This window comes from Ptychodera flava, chromosome 1 (genome assembly GCF_041260155.1).
Source record: "Ptychodera flava strain L36383 chromosome 1, AS_Pfla_20210202, whole genome shotgun sequence".
Taxonomy (NCBI): domain Eukaryota; kingdom Metazoa; phylum Hemichordata; class Enteropneusta; family Ptychoderidae; genus Ptychodera; species Ptychodera flava.
In genome coordinates, this window is record NC_091928.1 from 58,746,661 (window position 1) to 58,773,945 (window position 27,285).

General features: G+C 36.5%; 1 protein-coding gene across 1 annotated transcript; it reads right to left on the minus strand.

Annotated features, from left to right (window-relative positions):
• Positions 1–6,816: 6,816 nt before the first annotated feature.
• Positions 6,817–21,867, minus strand: LOC139146090 (cysteine and glycine-rich protein 2-like). The gene is made up of 7 exons (XM_070717534.1): positions 21,778–21,867; positions 18,520–18,679; positions 12,380–12,514; positions 11,463–11,634; positions 9,118–9,256; positions 7,910–8,003; positions 6,817–7,281 (listed from the first exon to the last, which is right to left on the minus strand). The coding sequence occupies exons 1-7, from the start codon at positions 21,865–21,867 to the stop codon at positions 7,205–7,207; spliced, it is 867 nt and encodes a 288-aa protein (XP_070573635.1). The 3' UTR covers positions 6,817–7,204.
• Positions 21,868–27,285: the final 5,418 nt, after the last annotated feature.

Sequence of the window (27,285 nt, forward strand, 5' to 3'; positions counted from 1 at the left end):
AACTACCCAGTGCTAAAAATAAAGGGCGAAATCAAGCCGAAAAGTTCCAAACTCGTTGCAATGTACGAGCCCAGGTTTGCATGGTTAATTATTCGTGACGTTGGTGGCGGCAGGTTCGCTGATTGGTCAATCGTAATATCCTCTCTATGGACATAACCCGGACTGTATATAGTAGTGATGCATGGCTACTTTGTAAATACACAGTAGCAATGCATAGCTGCTTTGTAACTACATGATAGCAGAATATAGCTACTTTGTAACTACATAGTAGCAATGTATAACTACTTTGTAACTGCATGGTAGTAGAATATAGCTACTTTGTAACTATATAGTAGCAATGTATAGCTACTTTGTAACTACATGGTAGCTGTACATAGCTACTTTGTAAGTATTTAGTAGCAATGACTAGCTTCTTTGTAAGTACATTGTAGTAATGTGCAGCTACTTTATAAGTACATAGTAGGAATGCATAGCTTCTTTGTAAGGACATATTTGTACATGCAGTTGCTGTATAAGTGCATTATAGCTGTTGCAAGGACAGTCATAACCAATAGTGTCATTGATAACATAGCATTGCATAGCTACTTTGTAAGTACATAGTTGCTGTGGTAAAAGACAGTGATAACCCATAGTGTCACTTGTCAAGCAACAATTTTACTACATTGTTGCAATATCAAGCACAAATGTAATTATACTGTATCTATGTCAAACTACAATGTAATTAGATTGTAGCTCTGTCAAACTATATTTACATTGGAGCAGTGCATAGCGACAATGTAAGTATATAGTATCCATGTCTAGAGACACTATGTATACTGTAGTAATGATACCTCACAGCATGGAAAGCTGCATGTTTCACAGTTTTCTTGCTTTAACATTAATAATTCTCATTTGTCAAGACTTAAAGTAGTGAAAAGTAAATCGAAACAATGGAAAGGAATGAATGACATGACTAACATTGAGCCTGGAATGTCAAGGCCCTGTTACTATGCATGTAGATTTGAATTCCCACCAGTTTAAGAAAATGTAAAATACAATTGTACTACAGAATGATGTATCAACGTTGTCTTCATACAGTTTAGTATTTATGCATGGATTAATCTGCACCAGTAAAGCATTTGTCTGATTAAGAAACATTTCTTAGTAAAACATGAATTTTAAGAAACAATCCACCTGTTCAAACATGAGACTCTCTTGCTTCGCTTTGTGTTTCTTACAATTTGACTTTTTTAAAATTTATTTCGATTTTTAAATTTGTGTATCAAAGATGTAGGTCCAATTTTCAACAAGCAGCTCATAACAATTAAATGTTTTGAATTTTAATTTTGTACTTTGCATTGCTCAAATTTAATGAAGCATGCTCCTCTGCGTTTCTACAGAATGCGAATGTGTGTATGTATGTATGTATGTGTGTATGTATGTGTGTATGTATGTATGTATGTATGTGTGTTTGTATGTGTATGAGTGTAATTTTGTTAGATCAGAGGTTTTTGATACAAAGTAACAAACATTTTTGCAATTTTTATGTAAAAGGTATTCTTCTAAATTTGTAGATATGATTATATTTCTGTGCTGTGTAAGTGATTGTCTTCAACAAAGCCTCCGCAGCAGCATTTTGGTGATATTTTTGTAATATTTATGTTGATTAATCAATTTCTTATAATTTAAGCATATCCAAGGATCAATACTTGCCTGGTAAAGTGTCATCTGCGTACATAATGTTTGGAAATTGCATCGGTGGGTGCACTCCAAACTACATATTTATCAACGAGCAGATGAAAAGTGTAACAAAGTTTATCATGAAAATTGATACCTTGGTATTTTAGTTAATATGATAAAGTAAAGGGTTTTTATGTGTATTACAAGATTAAGTTATTTTCAAGAATATCTCCAAAGATAATACTGCTGGGGCTTACTTTTACACTCTGCTACTATGATGTAATTTGTTGACTCTGATTTCTTAGCTACACAATAGACCCTTAATTTCTTTGAAACTGAAGTTTGCAGTGGAATATTTGAAATTTTGCAATCCAAGATGACAATAAACAAGTGATGAAAAAGTGTACCACATTAATTTGCTGAATTATTTCATGGTGAGAAACCACTTTTCATTTTGAATTACAACTTTGTTTTGAGTTTCAGAAATGTACAATTCAATATAGTAGATTGTAATGGACAAAACAATCTACTAGATACTAGATTGTTTTGTCCATTACAACTTACAAGTCACGATATAGATGTATATTATCACGTAACTAAAAACCCATGCTATGATTATTGCATATATACAGATCAATTTCATTGCATTGAAAAAATTACTGCTTGTACAAAATTACTTGCAACATCTGAACTTCAACAACAAATGTGATGAGATAAAGAGTCTGAAAAAAGTTGAAAGTAATCTGTTTACTTTCTTAAAATGGACAATGGACATTTGAACATTGTTAAGACATAATGAATTGTACATGAGCATGCTTCAGTACCTTAATTAACAAATCATTTGATAAAAGATTATTTCTTTTGGGTGTGATCAAGTGGATGGTCAATAGTGAAGATAATATTCTTGATATGGAAGTATTGCTGATTAATCTACCAGTAAGTTGAGTTGTTTTTGATTGACTTGCTGTCAAAAATTTAGGGTTGTCCTTTAGGAGTTGGTGAAGGGATCTGATGTTTCTGTCTGTGCCGTTTGTTGTCGATAAATTGACTTGCTACTCCCTGTGAATGGAATCCAAGGAACATTTTGGTAGAGTTTTATTTTGTTTGTGTTTGGCCATCAACAGACATCCATGGAACTTTTTGTTGTAGTTTTATTGACTTGTTTGGCCATTAATAGACATTTACCTGCTGTAAATAAACCAATTTTTCACGCTACTAGGTATAAACACAATGAACCATTCATGTTCATCTAACTTTATTTCATAACACATTCCAAATTTCACCAGTCAGTCCGCCATGCATCTGGAGCTGTTGATCCAATATATTTTCAATTAATGTCCAGTATTTGAATATCATATAGCATTGCTCTGCTACTGTGGGGTTTTTTGCATCTATTTTCTTCATTCCAACTTTTTGCATAAAATTTAACAGTATGATTGATATAAGTTTGTTAATCTGTGAAAATATCAAACATGGCCAGTTGAACAGTTTAGTTTTCTCTGACCATGTCCAGAGTTTTTGATTCCTTCGGTACCAGGGTAAGGATATTGTAATTACAGTATTACGACTTGACAGAAATGATTTCACTTCATTGTACCTAGTCTAGGGATAATGTTTAAGAATTGACAGAAACTGTTCACTTGATTTCACTTCATTGTACCTAGTGTAAGGATAATACATTCAAATTGACAGAAATGATTTCACTTCACTGCACCCAGTGTAAGGATAATACATTCAAATTGACAGAAATGATTTCACTTCATTGTACCTAGTGTAAGGATAATGCATTACGACTTGACAGAAACTGTTCATTCCATTGTACGACAGGGATACAAGGAAAGTCTCTTCCATGTAGCCAGATGGACAACATGAAGAACAGTCACATAGCCATACATTGCAACAACAGTGTCATATCCATACAGTGCAAGTAGATTGACAAGTGTGGATTTTAACATGTTGCTGGAACAGGTTTTCTTTCATGCAGCAGTCAGTGAAACAGAGTGTCTGCGTACTTTTTTCAAAATGATAGGTGCTCAATTTAAATATCCTCAATAATATGCTTATCACTGAATTAAATGAGAAACATTCTTTTTGCTCAACTTCAAAACCTACTCACACAAGTTTTTGTACAATATACGGTATACCTATCTCTGCCCTCTATCAGACATTTTGTGTTCATGTAGAGATACATTTAATTTAGTAAATGTGGATCTTTGTTGTTTTGTTTTTTGTTATACAAAATAAGTTCCATGTGGTAGCACCTATACTTTGTATCTTGAAATGGAGTGTGTTTACTTGAGAACCTACATATACTTTGTCCTATTGCTTGGTATCTCTTTCTTTTTGTCATAAAAATTCAGAATGCATTTTGAGAGAATTATTGAAGTGTTACGAATAAACTGTAAAAATGTGTAGTATTTCCAATTCTGTGACAAAAATGTGCGATTTTGTAAACATACTAGTAGACTGTGTTTTTTTTTAATAAATGTCTGTAAAGTATGGCATTCTCTCAGTATACATGTTGTATGTTACATCCATAAATAAATGTTTGTACATTATGTTTTGTTTTATTGTGCATATCATTAAAAGCATGTTTTTGCTCCCAGGGTGTATGAATATACTGGGAATTCATTCATCTACCATGATAAGATACATCAACCAGACATCCCTTCAGGTTGTCTGATGTATCATTTCTCTAACAATGTTGTCCACAGGGGATGGCAGTCATTTATTGAGAAGTCCCAACTCTATATCAGTGCTATACACTGTCCAATCTCCCTGTCAGTGCTATAGACTGTCCAACCTCCCTGTCAGTGCTATAGACTGTCCAATCTCCCTGTCAGTCTATAGACTGTCTATTCTCCCTGTCAGTGCTATAGCTATCCAATCACCCTTCCAGTGCTATAGACTGTCCAATCACCCTTCCAGTGCTATAGACTGTCCAGTCTCCCTGTCAGTTCTATAGACTGTCTATTCTCCCTGTCAGTGCTATAGCTATCCAATCACCCTTCCAGTGCTATAGACTGTCCAGTCTCCCTGTCAGTTCTATAGACTGTCTAATCTCCCTGTCAGTGCTATAGACTGTCCAATCTCCCTGTCAGTGCTATAGACTGTCCAATCTCCCTGTCAGTGCTATAGACTGTCCTATCTACCTGTCAGTGCTATAGACTGTCCAATCTCCCTGTCAGTGCTATAGACTGTCCTATCTACCTGTCAGTGCTATAGACTGTCCAATCTCCCTGTCAGTGCTATAGACTCTCCAATCCCCCACCAGTGCTATAGACTCTCCAATCTCCCCATCAGTGCTATAGACTCTCCAATCTTCCTGTGAGTACTGGAGACATTCGCACCTCTCTGTGAGTGCTGTCTGTGTAAGGCAATTATGGCCAGACTTCAGACTGGCCAGACTGTCTGCACCTAGCCCAGGTGGATAGTTTGTGAAATCCACAGTGTAAAAGCCAAGCAGTGCACTACAGTGTCTCTCACACTTTGAATTTGGCAGCCGTCTTCAAAGTCATCATCATGCTGTATCTCTGTCAATCACAGAATCTTAACTATTTTTTTATATCAAAGTTACAGTTGTTGAATCATAATTCTCCATATATTGATCAGTATGAAATGAACTAATAAATAATACTGGCATGATATTGGCCAATTATAGCTATTTACACATGGACTATATGTAGGGAAATTAAAATGCAGAGAACCCCAGACCACTTGATTTTGAAATTATTGTTCAATGATTAAATTTTCCATGAGAGATCATGCTACCAATGTTCTTATCTGTACCTTGACTTATCAACAACAAACTCTTAGTAAAGTCAAATCCATATGCAGGGCAATTAGATGTTCACACCTGCCATTATGTCTGATCTTGGGTTTTTGTGATAACAGACTTTACAGTGTGTTGCTGCATTTGTGAGTGCAACAACAAATTCTATACTTACCATGGAGTACTCAGGATCATTTCTGTTTTACTAGCTCACAGCAAATACTTCCCAGAAAAGACCAAATATGCTTTCATGTCAGAAAGACATCCAAAATATAATAATCCCACAACTGATGCATATACTGACTATCAATTCAGTTTTACAAATACACCAGCATTATTAACCACAATATATCTTAGACTTTCATTTTAACAAATCATTTTTGGTTGTGAACACTGATCCGGATGCCAATACTTGCCAGAACTTTCCATGATCATCAAGTTTCCACACTACCAATTGTCCCAAGTATGTTATGAACCTTACTACTGGAAATAAAGTTGATACTAAAGAAGTTTCAATCTATACAACACTTTTCCATGCTTCACAGACAGTAATGAGAAGCACCCTAGGTTTGTACAAGAAGTTCAAGGAATGAGGTGTGGAATTTTAGAGGTTAACCAGCGTCATATCACATCTATAGTGTGTTTTGCATCAATCACAACATCTACCATGTTCAGTTGATGCTCGGTGTAGATTGTCTGGTCATTTTCAGAAAGTGTACCATCAGGGAACTCATCTACTTCCCTTGTGAACTATTGATACACTGTCTGCCAACTCTGTTTGGAGTGTAGACATATCTGTAAATTGATTTGCGGCGACTTTCATTTTGTCTTCTGAGCAAAAGCAGTTTTTCCCTACAGGTATGAACATACGACAAAACAACAAAATGTCTAACAAAAAAAATTTAATGAGCTTGTTACCCTTATCATTAAGTTGCTATGTCACGCATATTCCTAATTACCACTATATTTGGATGACACTTTGCATATACCATATTTGGATGACACTTTGCATATACCATATTTGGATGATACTTTGCATATACCATATTTGGATGGTTCTTTGCATATGACATTTTGATGAGTTATCATTTGACTTGAAAGTAATAAGGCACATTGGTGAACCATTAAATTTGTCTTGAAATTGTCATTCAAAAGAACTATAAGACATTCATAGAAAATGCTAAATATTATGAAAATGTAATAAAAAATGACCAGGCTTACTAGAGACTTTTCAGACATGAGAAACATGAATAAAGTTAAGACTGTAAAGCTTATGAATTTTTATCCTATTGGGAAAACCTGAAAATGAATGTTGCATAATGACAATATGTCTCAGTTTTTTACAGCAAACGTTCCATCCTAACTTCATATTATGAACTAAATAGACTGAACATTTCATACACAGACTGTCAGCTGAATATTTGTCAATGTGATAGTATCTTTCATTATTACACTGTCATATTGTTAAGTATGTGCCATGTGACAACATGTGATAATAACATGACTGTCACGTGACTGGTGGATGTCATTCACATGATAAATTTTCACGGACAGTTGTAAACTTGGAGTATCTTTAAAAGTTATTATGCACACTGTCCCCACTTTGATCTTCATCTACAGTAGGCTAGGCAGCCCTATTTTCTACACATTCATGTAAATTACACATATTTGTATTTATCCATTTACATCATCTTAAGCTTTTTCTTTTTTATTTTGACATTTTTTTGCAATTGTATAATTCAAGGTCTGCTTGTCTTCAGGTTCTCTGTTTATTTACTCAGTCATACTTAGTGCACCGGCACCAAGTCCATAGCCGACACCTTTAGGTCCAAATCCTTTGGCATAGCAGGCTGCAAGATAATCAATAAATAATTTTAAAAACAGTAAATTTATCTTTATTTTGATATCCTGCATCCTCCAGTGGTTTCAAGTAGTTTTTGTGAAAGTAATACTCTTAATTTATCCTGTAGACTTAAACCATGGTACAGCAGCCATTTTGAATTTCAAACCTAGGAAAATTACCGGTACCAGTAATTTGTTTTCACCAATCCTACACTTTGTGCAGTGACCCCTGATATTCATTCTTGATTATGAAAGAGAAAAGTCTAAAGTTTCCTTGAGAGGAGTGTTGGTGAATATATTAAGATATTCTGTTTCAAAGCATATAGCATTTGCAAGCTAAATAAGTCCATCCATTACTTCCAATGATCTAGCAGGATGTGTAGACAGGACAGGAAGTGAGGAAAAGTTAAGCCAAGTAAAATGACAGATGTAAAAGACAATAGCATGACAATACCTATACCTTGTTAAAGGTTTGGTAATCTAATTGGATAATGTTTTCAAAACTAAGATTTTTAGCACTTTTTTGTTGACATCAATATCATGATTTGAAAATTAGTTAATATTCAAAAGTTTAGTTCAGCAAATTCAAAACATTCCATTTTGATTGTAGTTGTTACATAGAAGGATATTTCTCACCTTGACAAAAGATCTCACCCTCTCTGTCACAAACACGGGTAGAATCCAATCCTTTGCCACAGTAGGCGCATGTAAAACACTTCTTATGCCAAGACTGTACAGTAAAAGAAATAACAATAGTCAATGATATCATCATTTGCTGCAGTAAATATACAATATCAGATCCATATCAATAATCGCAATCATACCAATCCATAATCCAATAACACTAGGTCAAAATTTGTAAGACAATAGTTGTAAACAAATTACAATGGATGAAATGTTGATTACCATGAAGGAGATGTTGATTACCATGATCGAAATGCAAATTACAATGAAGAAAATGCAAATATTATGAAGAAAGTGTCAACAGCATAATAGAAACCAAAAGTACTTCTGTAAGTTGGTTTAAACAGCTGTTAACTCGCATCCAAACACTGGACATGCTCATCATCTAATCTAATGGATCCTCCTTAAAGCCATCAAACTTGTGAAATGAACCTTCTTGAAGTACCACTTGCATAATGTTATGTCTGAGTTCGAATCATTGGACCATTTACAAACAGTCATGAACAAACCAAATGACAGTGTTGGATCAGTTCATGAACAAACCAAATGACAGTGTTGGATCAGTTCATGAACAAACCAAATGACAGTGTTGGATCAGTTCATGAACAAACCAAATGACAGTGTTGGATCAGTTCATGAACAAACCAAATGACAGTGTTGGATCAGTTCATGAACAACCAAATGACAGTGTTGGATCAGTTCATGAACAACCAAATGACAGTGTTGGATCAGTTCATGAACTAACCAAATGACAGTGTTGGATCAGTTCATGAACTAACCAAATGACAGTGTTGGATCAGTTCATGAACAAACCAAATGACAGTGTTGGATCAGTTCATGAACTAACCAAATGACAGTGTTGGATCAGTTCATGAACAAACCAAATGACAGTGTTGGATCAGTTCATGAACAAACCAAATGACAGTGTTGGATCAGTTCATGAACTAACCAAATGACAGTGTTGGATCAGTTCATGAACAAACCAAATGACAGTGTTGGATCAGTTCATGAACAAACCAAATGACAGTGTTGGATCAGTTCATGAACTAACCAAATGACAGTGTTGGATCAGTTCATGAACTAACCAAATGACAGTGTTGGATCAGTTCATGAACAAACCAAATGACAGTGTTGGATCAGTTTATTAATCTGTTACTTACAGAATTAGCTCCGATCATTTTTTCAGCTTGATAAACAGAATGACCACACCGTGGACATCTATCGGCACCACCATATTTGGAAGGCGGTTCTGATGCAACATCACAGTGGGTATAGGCTTCAGCCATTGCCGGTCCACCCCTGGTAAGAGAAAACCAATCTTAGCTTGCATTAGCACAATGCTCCTGTAGTATAGATCATTACTCTTGGTGTGACATGAATTTTGCATTAAAGTCTGTGACATTACATTGTACAATTAACATAAGAAAAACTGAAACACTCTGCAGATCGATAAATTAACCTTAGAATGTGTCTATGTGATGGAATCCTTTGATACCCTTGCACATTTGAGAAAATCTTCACAGAGAGAAATATAACATTGACTTTGTGGGGTCTATGTAAATTACTTCTAAATTGCTTTTGACCAAGTACAGTATTTGCTGATTTTTTTACCAAGTACTTCATCTTTTATGAATGCTTTATTGTATTCAACCATTGCCATGGCAATGTGCTGGGTTGTTTTGGGAGAGATGGGAAAGGAACATGCAGTGACATGGTCAGCTGATCTGCTCAGCTGATACCAAGGTTAAGGCAGATGCTCAAAGACGGTGTCACACACAGTGGCATACACAATCACTCTGAGAGTATCACCAAATTATTTCTACAGCCTGATGACTAGACCAATGTAAAACCTAATGTGAGCTGATGATACTCTATCCACACCACACTTTAATATGAAATTTAATGTACTCAATAGAACCAGTCCCTGTTTGTGCCTTTTTGCAAATTTGTTAACGCTAACCAACATTCAGTTTAATGAATGTGTTTGAAAGCTTTTATCCGCTGTATATTCAAGTGGGTTTCTAGTGATGTACTGTAGTGATAGAAGTAAATAAAAAGCTATCACTCTAATGTTTACCAAGATCATTTTACTGCAGTAAAGCAAGTGTATAGTTACTTTATCTTTTATGAGAATATTTTTTCTGTTGTCATTGACTCGTCCCTTTTCACTTCTCTACCAAGTGAGACAATCTATTGTACATTCTTATACATTCTGATGCCCAGCCACTATCTGCCATGGTGCAGTGTCACACAATGCATACATTTTAAACATGACAGCATTGAACGGTAGCTAAATTCATACTTTCCACAGAACAGAGATTGGACAACAGATAATGGTTCCAATGAAGCGAACTGCATTGCCACTGGTGCCCTGTGTGCAGGGGAAGCCATTTCAACTGCACAATTAACTCTCCATAGAGAAGCAAAGAATCTCAACACACATTACTTTATTAGTGTCTACTGACAGAAAGCTGAATAGGTAATACAATGCAAGTAAACTGGTTGCACAGATGAAGAGAAAAACTTACAAGATAGTAGAAAGAGACTTAAGATGGGATAAAGAGTAAATTGTCAGTTCACAATAGGAAAGAATGATATCAAGAGAGAGACATTGATCTCTGCATTTTTACATTTCTCCTTTTGCCAACCAAACAATGACTGACTTTTATTTATGCAGAAATTTCTATGTCAATCTCTCCTGGATGAAAGTTGGGTCACACAACCCATCAAGGTTCACTCTGGGATCTGGGACTTGCATGCAATAGCAGTCGCACGTTGTTATTTTGAAATTCATGCAATTTCTTAACCATAGACATGTCATGTACATGAACCAAGTAAGACCCTTGAATATGAACAGATCCAGTAATTATCTTATATGACATGGATAACTGCCTTTAATATGTATTCTCTCTAACATTAACCAAATTTCTTTAATGAAACAAATTTTTCTCCTCCAGAAGAGAGATTTTTTCAAGTATAAAAAAGCTAGATTGCACGACCGATAGACACCAACACCATTGATGAAAAGATGCTTTTAACTTTACTGAGAAATGACTGTAATCTAGAGAGTTACTCAATCAAGACAAGAGTACTTGTAAAAGTACAGATGAAGGATAATAATGAAACAATCTCAGAGACGAGCATCTTCACATCAAAGGTTGATAGCTTTCAGTTGAGAGAATGATTATCAGTTAAATGAATTTCCAGATCAAGAAATATGTACTCAATGATGTTAGAGAAGAAAATTAGTATTGTCACAATAATTAAATATTTAAACATTTGTGTACATTCATAAAGAAGAATGAAGTGATAAAATAACTCATAAAGAGAGTACACATCTCAGTGAATGAAAGAGAGTTCCTATATTCCATGATGATTGGTTGTATGCTTGATGATGAAGCAAGTATGGTATACACATAGGAAGACTGAAGCGATAAGAGGGAAAGGTGCATCCTCACTACGATGGTTGCTATGGTGAGAGGGAGCTGTTGCCATGGTAACTTACTGTTTGACTGGTTTGTTGCCAAGGCGTTCTCCTTGATCCATACTCAGTGTGCCAGCACCGCCACCAAATCCATATCCCTTAGGTCCATGGACCTTGCCATAGCAATTCTTACAGTAGATGTCCTGATCACGTTCAGCCACAGTGGTAGAATCCAACATCTTGTTACACAGCTCTGGAATGTAACGTTGATAATAAGAATTATTCTCAGTCCAGTACAATTATGTTCCACACATTATTTTAGTTGTATCAGTTTGATCTCATTGTCTGTTTTACTGTTAACAACAACTGTAACACTGAAGAAGGCAACCTGTGAATTGCTGAAATGTTGGTACTTTTTCTATAAAGGCTTGAAATTAGAGATCTTGGTCAAAGCCACTGTATTCCACTATGCACCGATAAAGTAGTGAGATTGGAAAAGATGAAGAAATTTATTGTTGTTGAGAGAGCAATCACATGTATGGCAGTGCCACAAAAAATCAAAACAAAAAGTCATTGATGTTGGTCATGACAACATGGCTGGTGCTTATTACACCTACAGATGGTACTACCTGCTGGGCAGGATGGCTTGGGCAGGATGGATGTCGTTATTTCTCTAAAAACACCTGACAGTACTTGCTAGTTTTATGATATGGTTCACATATCAGTCTTGTCTTCATTAAGCTGTCTTGGTTCTCATACTTATTTATTTTTTTGATGTAATTATACATTTTTCAAACAAGGAAATAATTTTGATATTATTTTACAAAATTAATTTTCTCAAAGATTAAAGATACTGATGAATCGCTGGAAATCTCATTAAATATAAGCAATGAATTGGTTTGCAAAAACTCAGTAGTCTTAAAGTAAGGTTTTAAAACTTTGAGAATGGCAAGAATTTCAAAACCTAGCATTGATGCAATAAAGCTGGTTGAACTTACTGCAAGTAAAGCATTGTTTGTGCCATGATTGGCCAGCTCCAATTCTTTCCTCTGCCTTGTAGACAGAAGTGCCACATTTTGGACATTTGGGTGCTCCTCCAAACTTGGTGGCATTTTGTTGACTGCTTTGATAACCTAAATGAGAAACACATGTACAGATAAAATCAATCAGCTGTCAGTATTGTGACATCAGTAACAGCTACCAGTGTGAACACCCAGCTGTAAGTATTGTGACATCAGTAACAGCTACCAGTGTGAACACCCAGCTGTAAGTATTGTGACATCAGTAACAGCTACCAGTGTGTGAACACAGTCTCTTTAGTGAAAATTTATTCACAGCCTGTCACTACACATATTGTACTCTACGTAGGAAGAAAACAAGGAGAAATAAAACCAACGTCACAAATTCCTCATATTGCCAATTGTCTGGTTTTCATTTCCCATAATTACCTAACTACAATGTGAAAGTTTATATTTTAATGACACATTTTTATGATTTTAATATTTGATGGAGCATGTCATAGTCATTGAATTGAAAAAAGGAAGAAACTGATTATGTTTATCTTTGAATGAAAATGATGTCATCAACATTGGTTATGAACCAAAGTTTCATCAATTTCTTTATGAGCTTATTATTATAAACATCCTGTGTACTATCTGCTAGAGGTGAGCAAGGAACTTAATTTTATTCTAGATCAGTTCATCTACAAAAGCACTAGTACAACATTCATCACATCAGGCATATGCTATTTAATATTAAACAGCAAAGAAAATCATTTTGAATCAAAGTAAAAGTCAGCCGGAGTTGGGTGTGTCCTGTAGCAATTTGATAACATCATAGTGTGACCCTGACAGTAGGAGGTCATGTAACAGCTGACATAGCATAGCAGCAGATCACATTTTTCAAATGTACCGGATGGCATGGCTGATCTGGTATTTCCAAGGCTATGGTACAGTATAATAATGTGATGCCTAAGGAGACAGATTTTGGGTCACAGTATGATAATGTGCTGCCTAGGGAGTGAGATTTGGGGTCACATGATTTCCTGGGCCCCTTTTTTCACCAAGTATGGAGAAGGTACAAGTATGGTATGTCAAATATCGTAGAGTGACTCACGTTGATGGCGTTCACCACATGGTGTCCCTGTATTTCAAGATACACAGACACCATCATGTCAAACTGTGTACAAATTGAATTGGAATAGTAGAGCAATGTCAAATAATACCAGTGATAACAAATTCAATAATTTTACTAATTACCATATCAAACGTGTCACTCTATTATTCTGTTCCATTGTTGACAAATCTGATATACATTCATAAGTTATGGTTCAATTAGAAAACGTGAACTGTCATTGTTTTTAAACAAAAAAATCAGAAGTAAAAAAAATTACACACATTCAAGAAAAATTGGGAAAGTTGAATTTCCACCATTGAAGAAAGAAAATACAGATGTAGATGAAAAGCAGCTGTAAGTGTTGGTTAGCTGATGGTCAGATTCCAAGATAATACTGCCACACATTCTAGATTTGCAAACAAGAGACCAGGAATTTGGAGAATGACATTTCAGATTCTGGTATTTGACTTGCATGGAGAGAATTTCATAAGATTCTGGCAAGACAGTTGCACAGTTTAATCATGACACTATCTCTTACATCTGGTCTTTTACTTATTTTGTTACACTTATTTTAAACTGTTTGTAAGTTCTGATGCTTCGATCATTACATTATTCTGTTTCCATTTAAAATGTTTATGTGATGAGCTGCAAAGATAGTGTGATATCACAGCATCTAATCACAACTAAATGAGGAACAAATCCATTAATTGCTCATTAATTGGTCATTAATTGGTCATTAATTGGTCATTAATTGGTGGGATTATCCAAAACAAGTTATTAGGGATGTCAACCCTTCTCCATGAAGTTTTTTTGAATTTAAAAATAAAGCTCAGATTTGAAGCTGACTAAAATATTCCTTCAAAGAATTGCCTTGTAATAGGACAGTTTACAGATGACAAGTTTTCTTATGGCGAACATTCAGAGAGATCAGATGATCCAAGAAAAGTAATTAATAAGGACTGATTGACAGGCTTTGTGTTGTTCCATGACTGTGTTTACATGTCAAACATGTTAGCAAACATAACAGACAGAGCACAGTTGTTAAGTAGCCATGTACTAACCAATGACATGGTGTAAACAAAGAATCCAGCATTGCTCATTATGAATTCTGGACATTGCTTTGTTAGTGTGAAGCTCATGATGACAAACATTGTGAAAGTGTCATTGGAAATTACAATTCATTTAAAGATTATCGAAACAGGCATTATTACAGTCTAAGAAAACATAAATATGAATTTTACAATGCAGTTTCTCAGAGGCATTTTTTGCATCCCAGTATTTCAATTTCATTCTTTAAATTGAAATTACCCTTCACATCTACCTTCTGCAACGAAAATGTTTTTACTTGTCACAAACAAACAGACAAAACTGTCAAATGAAAACTTTAACGTGTGTGTGTAAGAAGGACGCATAGATTAATCCATGGTATGTTTGACATCAAATGACTCTCATTACAACTCTATTTATAATCTGACCTGTCTCATTAGTATCTGATACTACCAATTGAACTAACACAGCAGTCAAGGATGTCTATTTTTGTGTGTTTAAAAAGTCATTGCAGTGGCTGATCCTTTCCCAAATCTGTGCCGGACACAGGCGCCCATGGGTTGGGTAGTCTGCTTGATCGATCAATTTTCTGGTCGATCTATCGATCCCGTACTCGATTTGCCCACCACTGCTTAGGTTGAAGTGGAGGGCAGAACCAGCACGCGATCGATCAAGCAGAATACCCAACCCACGGACGCCTGTGGTGCTAGATGAGTGATTAGTTACGTTACTGTGGTTTTACGACTTATCCGGACACCAAACTTGCTAATTACCCAGCAACTTCGCTGATGATATTGAGACTTTGATCAGTAATTACCAAAGCACTTTGGTAATTCACCTCAAACTTGATACTTGATCTGGCTGCAGTAACTCCATGGGTGGCAAAGTGTAAACACAGACGCCGACATCTCAGTGCATACTGTGATAGCATAAACCAATTTGAGACATGAGGTTTGCACTCAAAGTTTTCAACAGTGTACCCATACAAAAAATTGCTGAACAAAGTGATGAAAATGGCACAGGACAAATACAACTTGCATTGCAGTAAACCTGCCCACTGCACCAAAAAGATTTCTGTAACTTCAATGGACATCATGCCTGATTGAACAGTCCTACTTAAATACTTTTTCCACTCAATTCGTGCTGATTTAGGCACAATTATTGAACACCACTCAAACTTTCAATCACTTTCCTAAATCGACTTACACCTGAAGAACTTGTAAAGGAAGTTAGAATACAGAAAAGATTTTCAATCTCTCTATCTTCATGAACGGGCATTCCTCAATCACATTTATGCTGATAGACAACCATTGCCAAAAGGCAGCAAAACTCAGCAACGATTCCGAGCTAAACTGACACAGTATTTCATATCCCTGCATCAAATGAAATTGAAAACACAATCCCATCAGTGACATTTGGTAAAATTTTCACATGAATCATATCTTGAAATTAAAAAAAGTGAAACAAAGACGACTTGTACTTTGCCGATCAACAGCACAGTGTGAGCTGTGAAGTGGCATCTGCATTGCCTGCACGTAAAAGCAACTCAGTGTACTCAGTATCAAATGGTCTGCATCTTATGAAAACAACAACTGGCAGTGAAAGTTGTAATAGTCACCAGTAAAAACTCTTCAAAGATGAACGGATAATTGCTTCAAATGAATGAAACTGCAGGTTTAGAGGAGGAAAACCAATGGCGGATGCGTGGAGTGGGAATATTCTATATAGGTGACGGAGACGGAGGGTCATAGGATTAAATAAACTGGATAATGTCGGATTTTCCTCATAATGCTGTCACAGCAATTCAAATGTCCCCTTGTATTAACGTTAGTAATAGTTTTTCTGCTCTGAAAACAAACTCTAACAACCCATTATACTCTCCTAACCTCTCCATAGTTGAGTTTTACATGTAACACGGACGAACAGCACACATGTACATGTTTGGTTTTACTGAGGAATGCTGTTCAGTGGAATGCCAACCCCTGGTCACAAATTAGTTTTATGGCACTAGTATGATACTTATCAGTGACTTTGTATACACATTGTGTACCCCATGGAGCACTCATGCAGCCAGATCGAGTATCAAGTTTGAGGTGAATTACCGAAGTGCTTTGGTAATTACCTATCAAAGTCTCAATATTGTCAGCGAAGTTGCTGGGTAATTAGCAAGTTTGGTGTCCGGATAAGTCGTATAACCACAGTAAATAGTTTCAGCGAAATTTTATTGACGATTATTCTAAGAACACAAACAAACTGTATGTAAAACCTGCAGTTTTCAGAAACAACTTTTGTCGTCTTCGGTGCCTCTCTACAACTCCCCTGTTCTGTCTGATTGTCAACACAAGTTATCAGCCTCATTTCTCACCTTCGACTAATGTCTTTTCACTTAGTAATATTAATTTAATTAACTTTCCCACACTTTGGCAGTCCTTGTCGTATATTCTTAAAATAACGAATAAATATTAGTACAGACATGCTATGATCAGAAACGCTCAGGTAAAAACAAAGTAACTTCGGGTTAACTTTGACGGAAACGTTGAGGTCAGCTTGCTGCAACATCGCCTGGCTGGAAATTATGAAATGCTTCCAATTTTTTTGTGAAAAAGTTTGCCATACACAGCGGACGATGAATACTTCTCATTGAAACAGTTTCAAGACATTTAATCTCACATTGACCTGACGCCCCAACATCCTGGCTGATTAAATTTCAACAAAAATTATTTGATACTCCATGTCTTTGAAGATCTGCAAGATTTATAGAGAAATGAAATGTGACCCCAAGTCTAATGGCAGATACACTCCTCCCTTGCACCTCGTAACCTTAAAATAGTTTTCATGGACGTCGAAACTACGAACATTGCCTCGCTTACAGAATTAAACTAATTCAGGTACGATGTATAATCGAACGCTCATGTCTTGTGAAGCATAGTGTTATGAGCGTGTCTTTACAAACCTAATCACCGAAGTTGTTTACAAAATATTAGCGTAGAGTTGACTGAACCTGACTCTGCCTGGCAGGGCTGTATGGAACGGGCACAGCCGATAACTACAGCCTTGCTACGTAGAGCTAGACTGAACCTAGTTTACTTAAATCCAGCAACTGAGAAACCGTCCGGGGCAATGAACTGCAGAACATATAATCACAGCTTTGTTCAAAAACTCCACCTCAAGCATAGAAACCAAGTTTGTCGCTTGTTGGTAGTAAAACTATGAACACTGTGACGTAGACAGAAATTTGACCTTGATCAAGGAATCGAGAAATCCCAAAGAAATATTTGTAGTGTTGAGTTAAGAGATCATTAGACTGGCCTCTGTGTTGCCATATATGGCGTGGTATAAGTAACGTTCAGTCTACATTGAAACATAATTACACGTCTGTCCTCTGTCGTCTTTAATTCTCCAGCTTTGCAGTTCAATCGTCGTCACATCCATATCGACAACTTTACTCAAATACAATCTTTACTACTTAAAAGTATTCCCAGACAACAAGAATAAAGGTTTCTTCATTCAGTGACAGAAGATAAAACTATAATCAAGTGTCTTGTATAAAATCTATCATGGCCTTGAATCAACTGCATATATTTACACATAGCGCATTGACTATTTGCTCCATTAGTTTGAGTATCTTAGCTCCAACCATGAATACAATTTAAATATAAAAGTTGCAGCTTGTCTCATATCATTTCCTGATTTTTTTTTCAAATTATCATAGAGAAAACGTATTTTCCGTACAAGGATTAAACTTGTTTGAAATTTATCCCAATTATCTACACTCATATCTTTCGATTATCCAGATAGGTTCAGCATAGAATTGAAGGAACAGATTTAGAAAGACCATGACATATTATACTGGGTGTCTTTGAATTCAACTGTTAATGAGTGCTTTAAACGTGTCTGTACATTCATCAAAGAGTACTTGACGCTGATAAATGCCACACAATCCTTGGATTTTAACTGATGAAATGAACAGACTTACCTTTACTTGACAAGACAGACGTGGGATAGGGTAACTGGCAGCCTTTGACAGTGGCTAACTTTGGCAAAGCTCTAGAAGTAAGATCTGGATGCGGACATTCCAGGCATAATTTGCACACAACACTTCGAAATCTTCGTTTTGCACACAGAACGAAAGTCCTCTACCCAGAAATGGAAGTTAAAAGTTTGAACAGAGTGTAAAAACTGTCGCCGTGGAAACGGGGGCACAGAAGCACATCTTCAGCCATAACACAAGATATTACAGCACGCTTCTGAGTTGCAGCTGTCTTACCAAGTCCAATAGTTTTCTTACATAACAATGAATCGCGAAAGGATACATTTCACCAAAAGTAAATTTTGTTGATGCCAGAATAAACCAGGCATGTATTTGATGATGTCCTTATCACAGTTCATAGATTATTTCATTCCTCAAACAGAATTTTCACGTCTCATTGAAAACAAGTGTTGTTTGAATTTAGAGACGCTGTGGTATGTATATACAATGTTAAATCATCAATAACTTCCAATCTGACGAAGAAAATCTCTCAGAACAGTTAATTGGTTGAATTCGCAAACGTGACTGAAGCTAATCATTCTATATCTACCAGTTCTAGTTTCTGTTGATATTAAAATTTTATCTTTTTAGAAAATTGCTATGTTAATTCACAGATCCAAATCATGGACAAACAGACAGTGGCTGTGTTGTCGACAAGTGCCAGAATCTCCAATGACCTTTGGTGACCTTGAGATCATGTTGCTCCGATTTGTTTACTTTATGCACTCTCTATCTGCCGTAACTCGACAAGATCAAATTACAAGGATTACCCGGATGTTATTCAGTGACCTCACATTACCCTTCTCAAGACAAACCAAGTCACTTAATGCATGAAGTATCAGAAAATCTCTGAAAACGGCAACGATGTCAAGATATGGAACGAAGAACCGTAAGTAAGAACATTTTTGCATGGTTTGGATAGGCTACGAAGATTAAGCTGATACTATTCTTAGATCGAAGATAAATTGTATAGAATTAAAGTTTAATTCGATGCTCACAAAGTGATATACCGATGAAAGTATAGCAGCGAAGTTAAAGACCACGAATCTCATTTTTTCTAAAAGAATCATGTTATTCTTCCTTCGTGTGCTTGTTCCGTTCTAGAATATTGTGTATTTTCATCCATACGTCCGTTCCTCCATCCCTCCTTTCATTCATTCATTCATTCATTCATTCATATATTCATTCATTCATTCATTCATTCATTCATTCATTCATTCATATATTCACATATTCATTCATTCATTCATTCATCCATTCATCCATATTCATTCATTCATTCATCCATCCATCCATCCATCCATCCCTCCATTCATTCATTCATTCATTCATTCATTCATATATTCACATATTCATTCATTCATTCATTCATCCATCCATTCATCCATCCATCCATCCATTCATTCATTCATTCATTCATTCATTCATTCATTCATATATTCACATATTCATTCATTCATTCATCCATCCATCCATCCATCCATCCATCCATCCATCCATCCATCCATTCATTCACTCATTCATTCATATATTCACATATCCATTCATTCATTTATTCCGCACTACAACTTCGCTATAGCCAAGGGTGTTTCTTTGGGTAGAGACCTTCCTCGGTTGGTTAGGGAGAATATACTACGCCGACCTACACCATGCCGTGCGGACCGAACGATGACTCAGCTATCACCGCTGTCAGGCACGGCCAGTATAACCGTGACTGACAAACACTTTAAACGACGAACACTTGTGATAGTCTTCATCAAAGACAGTAACAACAGAGTTATTCTAGCCTTAGGAATGCGTCACACTACTTTGTAATCAATAGGATTATTCACAGGCCCTTCAGCTAATGTTTTGTGTTGATCGCTGCAAAACTAGGAAGTATGTAGAAGTGACTTTTTTTGGTTTCTTATAAAGCTTCAAATGTACATTGTGATACAATAAACGTAAGAATTTCAAACACTTCTTTTTAAATGATAATATAACCATGGTATCTATCTGTGTCTATTCAATGACTCTTGTGAAACAATCGACAAAAAAGGGTAAATATTTGCCATCGGAAAAGTATTCCCATTATAATTTATCACCAAAATTTGTGCCGTGGGAATATTGTTTACATTATTTTAAGTAGAAATGCAACAAATATCCACATAGTGTTTTGTCAAATCGTTGGAATTTAAACAACTCTATCTAGTGCGTCTTTCTTTATTCTTATTACTATTCTTTATTGGAATACAATCAGCTTTCTACAGAGTGGTGGCTGTTTTTCATGGAGCCAAAAAAATCTCTAAAAATACATCTAAATCAAAACTGAAATAAAATACTCAGAAATTAACAAAAGGACGAACAATACAAGGTTGAGAAAAAACCTCGCGGTACAATAAAACCAATACAATACAATACAATATTTCAAAAATCCAAGACATGGTGGGCACATGCCCTGTTCAGAGATTCCAGCTCTCTCTTATGTAAGTAGGAATCTTGTTCCAGATATTGACTGCGATGTATTTCAAGGAATTTCTATGAGAGTCATTGTGGTAAAAATCTTCGCCGTCACTTGCCCTAGTTCTATAATTATGGATTTGATCTATTCTAGATAGGGAGGAGTTAAATTATTATTTATTTATCTTATGCATCAGAACGCATTTACAAAAGTAAAATCTTTGTTTCAGTAACACCCAGTTCAACCTTTTAAGCATATCTACGCTGTGTGTTCTGTAGTGACATTTTTACATGATACGTATACCACGTGACGGTTTTGCAGCCGCTGTAGTCGCAAAATATTGGCCTCACTACAATGAGACCGAATATACAATAGTCAAGGTAGGGAAGAACTAGTGTATTGTATAGGGTGATTCGAATATGTAGAGGTACCATTGGGCTATCCTCTTGAGAACACAGAGTGCTCTATTAATCCTGTTAACTGTATTATTTATATGCATTTCATATAATAATACAACTAAATAATACAAATTCAAGTTTTTATCTATACGGACACCCAGATAATCAAGCCTTTCAACTTGATCAATCAGTTGATTATCCAGACCATAGACCCTCGAGAAAAACGTTTTTCTCGAGGGTCTATGTCCAGACTGAGCTCTAAGATGGTAGTATTTAAACGAGCTTCATTTTGTCTGCTGCAACAATCATACATTTTGTCTTGCCGATGTGAAGTCTTAACCTATTAGCAAATAGACAATCACTCACCTCGACACCCGGTGGTGGCAGTCCCCGGATTGGTGGGTACCCATGCGCGTTACCAAATTCACGGAAAAGGGGGTGTTTTCCTTCAGTCATCTCGGAGATTCTAGGTCCGTGAAATCGAGAAAAAGGGGTACTTTTTCAGAGTAACCTCCGAGTTTAAGGGTAGTCCTTTCATAATCTCCCTAGGACACTTAATCTGGTCTAGTCTCACTCACAAAGAAAATGAGGTGTATTGTCACACAGGAGCCAGCAGAGAACTCCAGATCCAAACGGATAAGGGGTGGACCATTTGATATCCTGGGGGGGGGGCTTGGAAGATTGGTGGAGAGCCATTATTTTTTTTCCCACGTGCTTCACCATGAATTATTTTTTTCTACAGGGCATATGCTGGCAACTTTTTTTTTTCACTTTCCTTCTTCGAGATATATTTTTTTTACCAAATTTTGGTGCAATGTTTGTTTGCTTGGTTTTTCACACCCAGTAACAAGATGCTGTTCTATCGCACACAGACTATATTCAAGAAACTAAATGAAGTTATGTAAATACATATACATTTTTGATTCACTTTACAAAAACATATTTGTAAAATCATGTACATTTATGGCATTTACTTGTTATTGTTGTCCTTACATTGAAAGTAGCCGGGTAATTTAAGAAAGTAGACGGGTGGACTGCGAGGGAGCGAAGCGACTGAGTGGCGAGTGAGCGTAGCGAACGAGGGGGGGAGAGCGCGAGAGGGGGGTGTCCCCCCTCTCGCAAGGCGAAAAATGAAATTTTGGAGTGGAAATGGTTTTCTCTGGTGGCATCTGAGGTGACATTTACTGACTGAAACAGTACTTTTGTTGTGTGTCTTAGACGTGGCTCACATACAACAAAACAAACAAACATGATTTTGTTTTGTTTGTATTATTTATGACACACTTATGGTTTTATTTGCAGTGAAGATGTAACATTTAATCTAAATCACCTGCAGTCTGCTCATTTCATTGCCCATTTCCCATTCTTCATTACCACATAGTAGTTTCCCCAAAACCATCAAACTCATTCAATTCTAATCAAAACACATTCGCTTTTGTTAAGAAAAACATTGGTAAGATAATTCACTATAACAGTGTTCGCAATTACGAATAAAACATGCGTATATAGAAAACTCATAACAATGAAAAATTGTGTAGAGTCGATCCAATGCGTAATAATATTACGCATTGGATTGAGTCTCTACGCATTTTTTCATTGTTATGAGTTTTCTATGCGCAAACGATAATAGTAAAATGTTTGCAGGCTGTCTCTCTTCTTGTGGTATTTTTACAAAATCCTTACATTCAGATTTACACATTTCTGGAAAACACTGGTGAGCAATTTCAATTTCAGCATACTTCCTCTAATCAGAAGGTCATGTATACTGTACAATTGTTCATATTCAGTTATTGTTCCTCAAGCTTGAAATGGTTTATGCTTTATAAAACTCCAGAGCTACTGCTTGATTTTTATTGATGCTGCAGTGTGCATCGAACAATTACCAAGATTTTTTTTTTCCGAGTCGCAATGGTCCATAATTTTTTTCCATCAGCCACCTAAAGCCAGATTTTTTTTTTCGAGCAACTCCACCTGGCATCTTTTTTTCCCCCAAATCTTCCAAGCCCCCCCCCAGGATATCAAATGGTCCACCCCTAAGGAAGATGATTGTGTATGAATGTGACTAAAATCAGGTGAGGACAAACATTTGTGATGTATGTACATGTATACAAAGTCAACCTCCAGGGTCAACCCTGGAAGTCAACATACTAACCTCCTAGATTTCGAAAATAAGGGTATGTTTTTTACAGCTCATTTCTCCCAGATTTGACACAAATAGGGGTGTTTTTCTCAGAAACATTCTAGGAAAGGGGTACTTTTCAAACTTGAGTAACGCGCATGGGTACCCACCAACCCGGGGACTGCCACCGCCGGGCCTCGACAAGACCCTCTATGGTAGAAATTTCATTAATTTCTGTACCAGTAACATAGAACAATGTATCATCAGCATATAAGTTACAAGTGCAATGTGACAGACAACTATGTAAGTCATTTACATAAACCAAAAACAGGAGCGGACCAAGTACAGATCCTTGGGGAACTCCTGAACTCGAGTTTCGGAATAAAATCCAAGAACAAAAGCAACCTGGTTCTGTTATTTAAGTATGATCGAAACCAGCAGCAAGCGCTGTCATCAGCTTATTCAAGAGGATGGTATGGTCCACGGTATCAAATGCTTTGCGTTAGTCAAGAGCCACCATGCCGACCATCCTACCTGAATGAAGCGCGTCATAAAAGAACTCAGTCTGTCTATGTAAACTAGATTGAGTAGAATGATTTTCTTAACCCTGATTGTTCTTGACAAAATAAATTATTTTTCACAAGGAAATCATATACTTGTTGTGAACATAACGTTCTAGGAGCTTAGAGATCACTTGCAATACAAATATCGGGTGATTATTTCCAAGTTCCTGTCTTGAGCCTTTCGTAAAGTTTGTAGAAATTCTTGCTGATTTCCAGTCACACAGAATCTCGGCATTCGCCAGAGAAAGGTTAAAAAAACAGGTAACACTACTCGAAATGGCAGGAGCTGACATCTTCAGAAGTTGCGCTTGATAGTTTTCTAGGCTTGTCTTAGATTATGTCGTAAACTGTGGCACACTATTTTAGCACGGCGAGTAGTCAGCATTCTGGAAAATTTAATTTTAATATTGTCTATTCAAATTTTCCTAATCAGTCAGTTAGTTACTCGTAAACTGGTTTACATGGCTAGGTGATACTGGAAAACTTAGTAATCGTAGCAAAACAAACAGTTGTGAAGTAATCTTCCTTTGTTCGTATATACCACAGCGAGATCAGATTCGGAGCTTGTTGAGCAATTTTTATTCTGTTATCTGTTCTTTGTTGAAAGAAATAAAACTAAAACATTGCGGCTGCAGATAGTACAATATCTATATACTCCATCTACACACATGCAGATCTGCAGACATGCAGCCGTATACAGGGGCCACGTTTACAGCGATATAATACTGTTGATATATCAATTAACCCAATGTAAGTAAATTAGTGCATTAATGTATACACTTGTTTTGCAACACTTCGTTACATTTTCTTCGTTCACGAAACCAATTGACAACCACAACCACAAAATTGTCTTTCGTCTGTTACCAAACTACATACTATAAGCCTCAACGTTCACGGAGTTTATATTTCCCTCACAGCATATATAACTGTAACATTCAGCCGTTGAGGACAAATGGCCTGGACGCATCGTGAGCGAGTGTTGTGATGCACAGGTGCTGGCAGCATTGCTTGGATTGTCGCTCGAAAGCCGGGAGTGTAAGGCCGTCCATCCTCCGGCTTCAGACTCCCGGCCATACGGCCTTCGATCGGACAATCCAAACAACGAAGCGAGCACCTGACCTGATGTGGTGGACGGTGTCATCGTCGATACTCGAACTTTTTACCACAATATACGGAGAGTAATGAACGGCTTGTCAAAAACATATATCACAGAGGAATGTGTCGGACACAAAAGTAAGAGATATAAAGTTAAAGACGTGAAAACAATCACGAAATTATTCACAACGTATGCTGCAGGGACTTATTTCTGTTCTATATGAATCGGTCTACAGTCAATTTTTGACCGCGTGAGGGCGTCACATTATGCATGCTATTTTATTTATATTAGGTGGATAGGACAGTTACAACTTCATTAATTATAGTAGTTATTTTCCAATCACTCTTCCCTTCTAATCATCAGTATTCGTTTATTTTGTTCGAATGTCGATTTCTGCTGTAATTCCTTGCTAGTCTCTGAAAATAACTGAATGTTTATTGACAAAGTTAGTTTAGACTTATTCAGCTTCATATTGTGTGTGTATTTGTTTCACAAAAGTTGTGGCAAGATAAACGAGTAGCGGTTGGAAATATAATAGTAAAACACTGTGCAGCCGTCCGTCCCCGTCCCCGTCCGTCTACCCTGCCATCAATCCATCGGAAACTTTAAATAGGCCTTACGCTGGAAAGGAAGACGGTTGACGTCGTCGTCACTTTAGCCGTTAGAAATTATCCTACTGTATCACAGCTCCTATAGTCTCTTCGAATACACGTCCGTCCACTTTGAGTCATCCTAGAGAGCTATAGTATAGCCGTTTTCTCTCTTACCCGAAAATCAAAGAGCAATGCATCCGAACGAGATCATGGCACGATTTAAGTAGATTTACAACAGACTTCCACATCAAGTAAAATCAAAAACATGAATTCCTCAAATCAGATCTTTTCTTTCAGTGAAAACGGCGATTTGCTGACAATGTTTAAGATTTATCATACATATTGCTCATAAATGAAATTAATTCTGAAGTTTAAATACTTTCTCCTTTGGAATAAATTATTGTGGATTTGTTGAGAACGTCGCAAACGAAAACATGAGAAAGATAACTTCATTATCGTCAGAAAATTTCACACAGAAAACATAAAGGACCGTCGTTCTATTTTGACTCTATCTTTCACGCTGTCTTTTACAAGAGAAGATACACTTTCAGAGAGAGAGAGAGAGAGAGAGAGAGAGAGAGAGAGAGAGTACATAAACACCGGACAACATACAACATTAAATATCCCCGATGGTGTAGAGTCATTTTCCCTTTCTTTTTCTCTCTCTCACGTCATTAGCATATTGGGAGATGCATTGCCGACTGATTTTAGTACGCACCTAAAAAGTGAAAGACTTAAACTTTTGCTCAAACTTTTTTGAGAATAAAAATCAGGGGTCACAAAGTTCGGTACTAAAGAAACAAATTTCCTAACATTTACCCGTATTTGAAATTCAAAATGGCCGCCATTCCATACGGAAAAATACAATTTTCGATTTTTTAAAAAGTAAGACGGTGAAATGGTTCTTACTCCAAGAGCTTTAAACCGAGTCCCCGCAAGTAGTAGATCAGAAAAGAATTTATTAAAATTTGAGAGTCCAAATATCTGTCCCCGAGGCGTATTCTACCTTAATCCCCAAAGGTTATATGATAGTAATGTTCATCGACTAATTATAACGGCAGAGTGTTGGTAAGTGATCAGGGGTTCCAATTAAAGTGTTAAATAAACGGGGATATATATCTTTATTGTTAATATCAACGATATTATTAAAAAGATGTGTGAATTTCATGGTTTTCTCTGTAGTCCATATGTTTGTGGACTCGACTATGGTTGTCACTTTCTTGGGAGTCATGACGATAAACGGGCTATGTTGTTTCAGTCACGAGGACAATCGGGTGATGTGAATATTCGCCGTGAATTCTGTAATAGGCCATGGGAAAATAGACACAAATCACATCAATATTACGGGTTTGATTCTACATTAGTAGTAAAGAAAGGTGGACACTGTGATTAATAAGATTTTACACCCCATTTTATTCATTTATCTACATGAAGCGAAGGAAAAATTAACCATCCATGTAACTAAAGTGTGACCCTGACCTATATATGAACTCACGCGCAGTG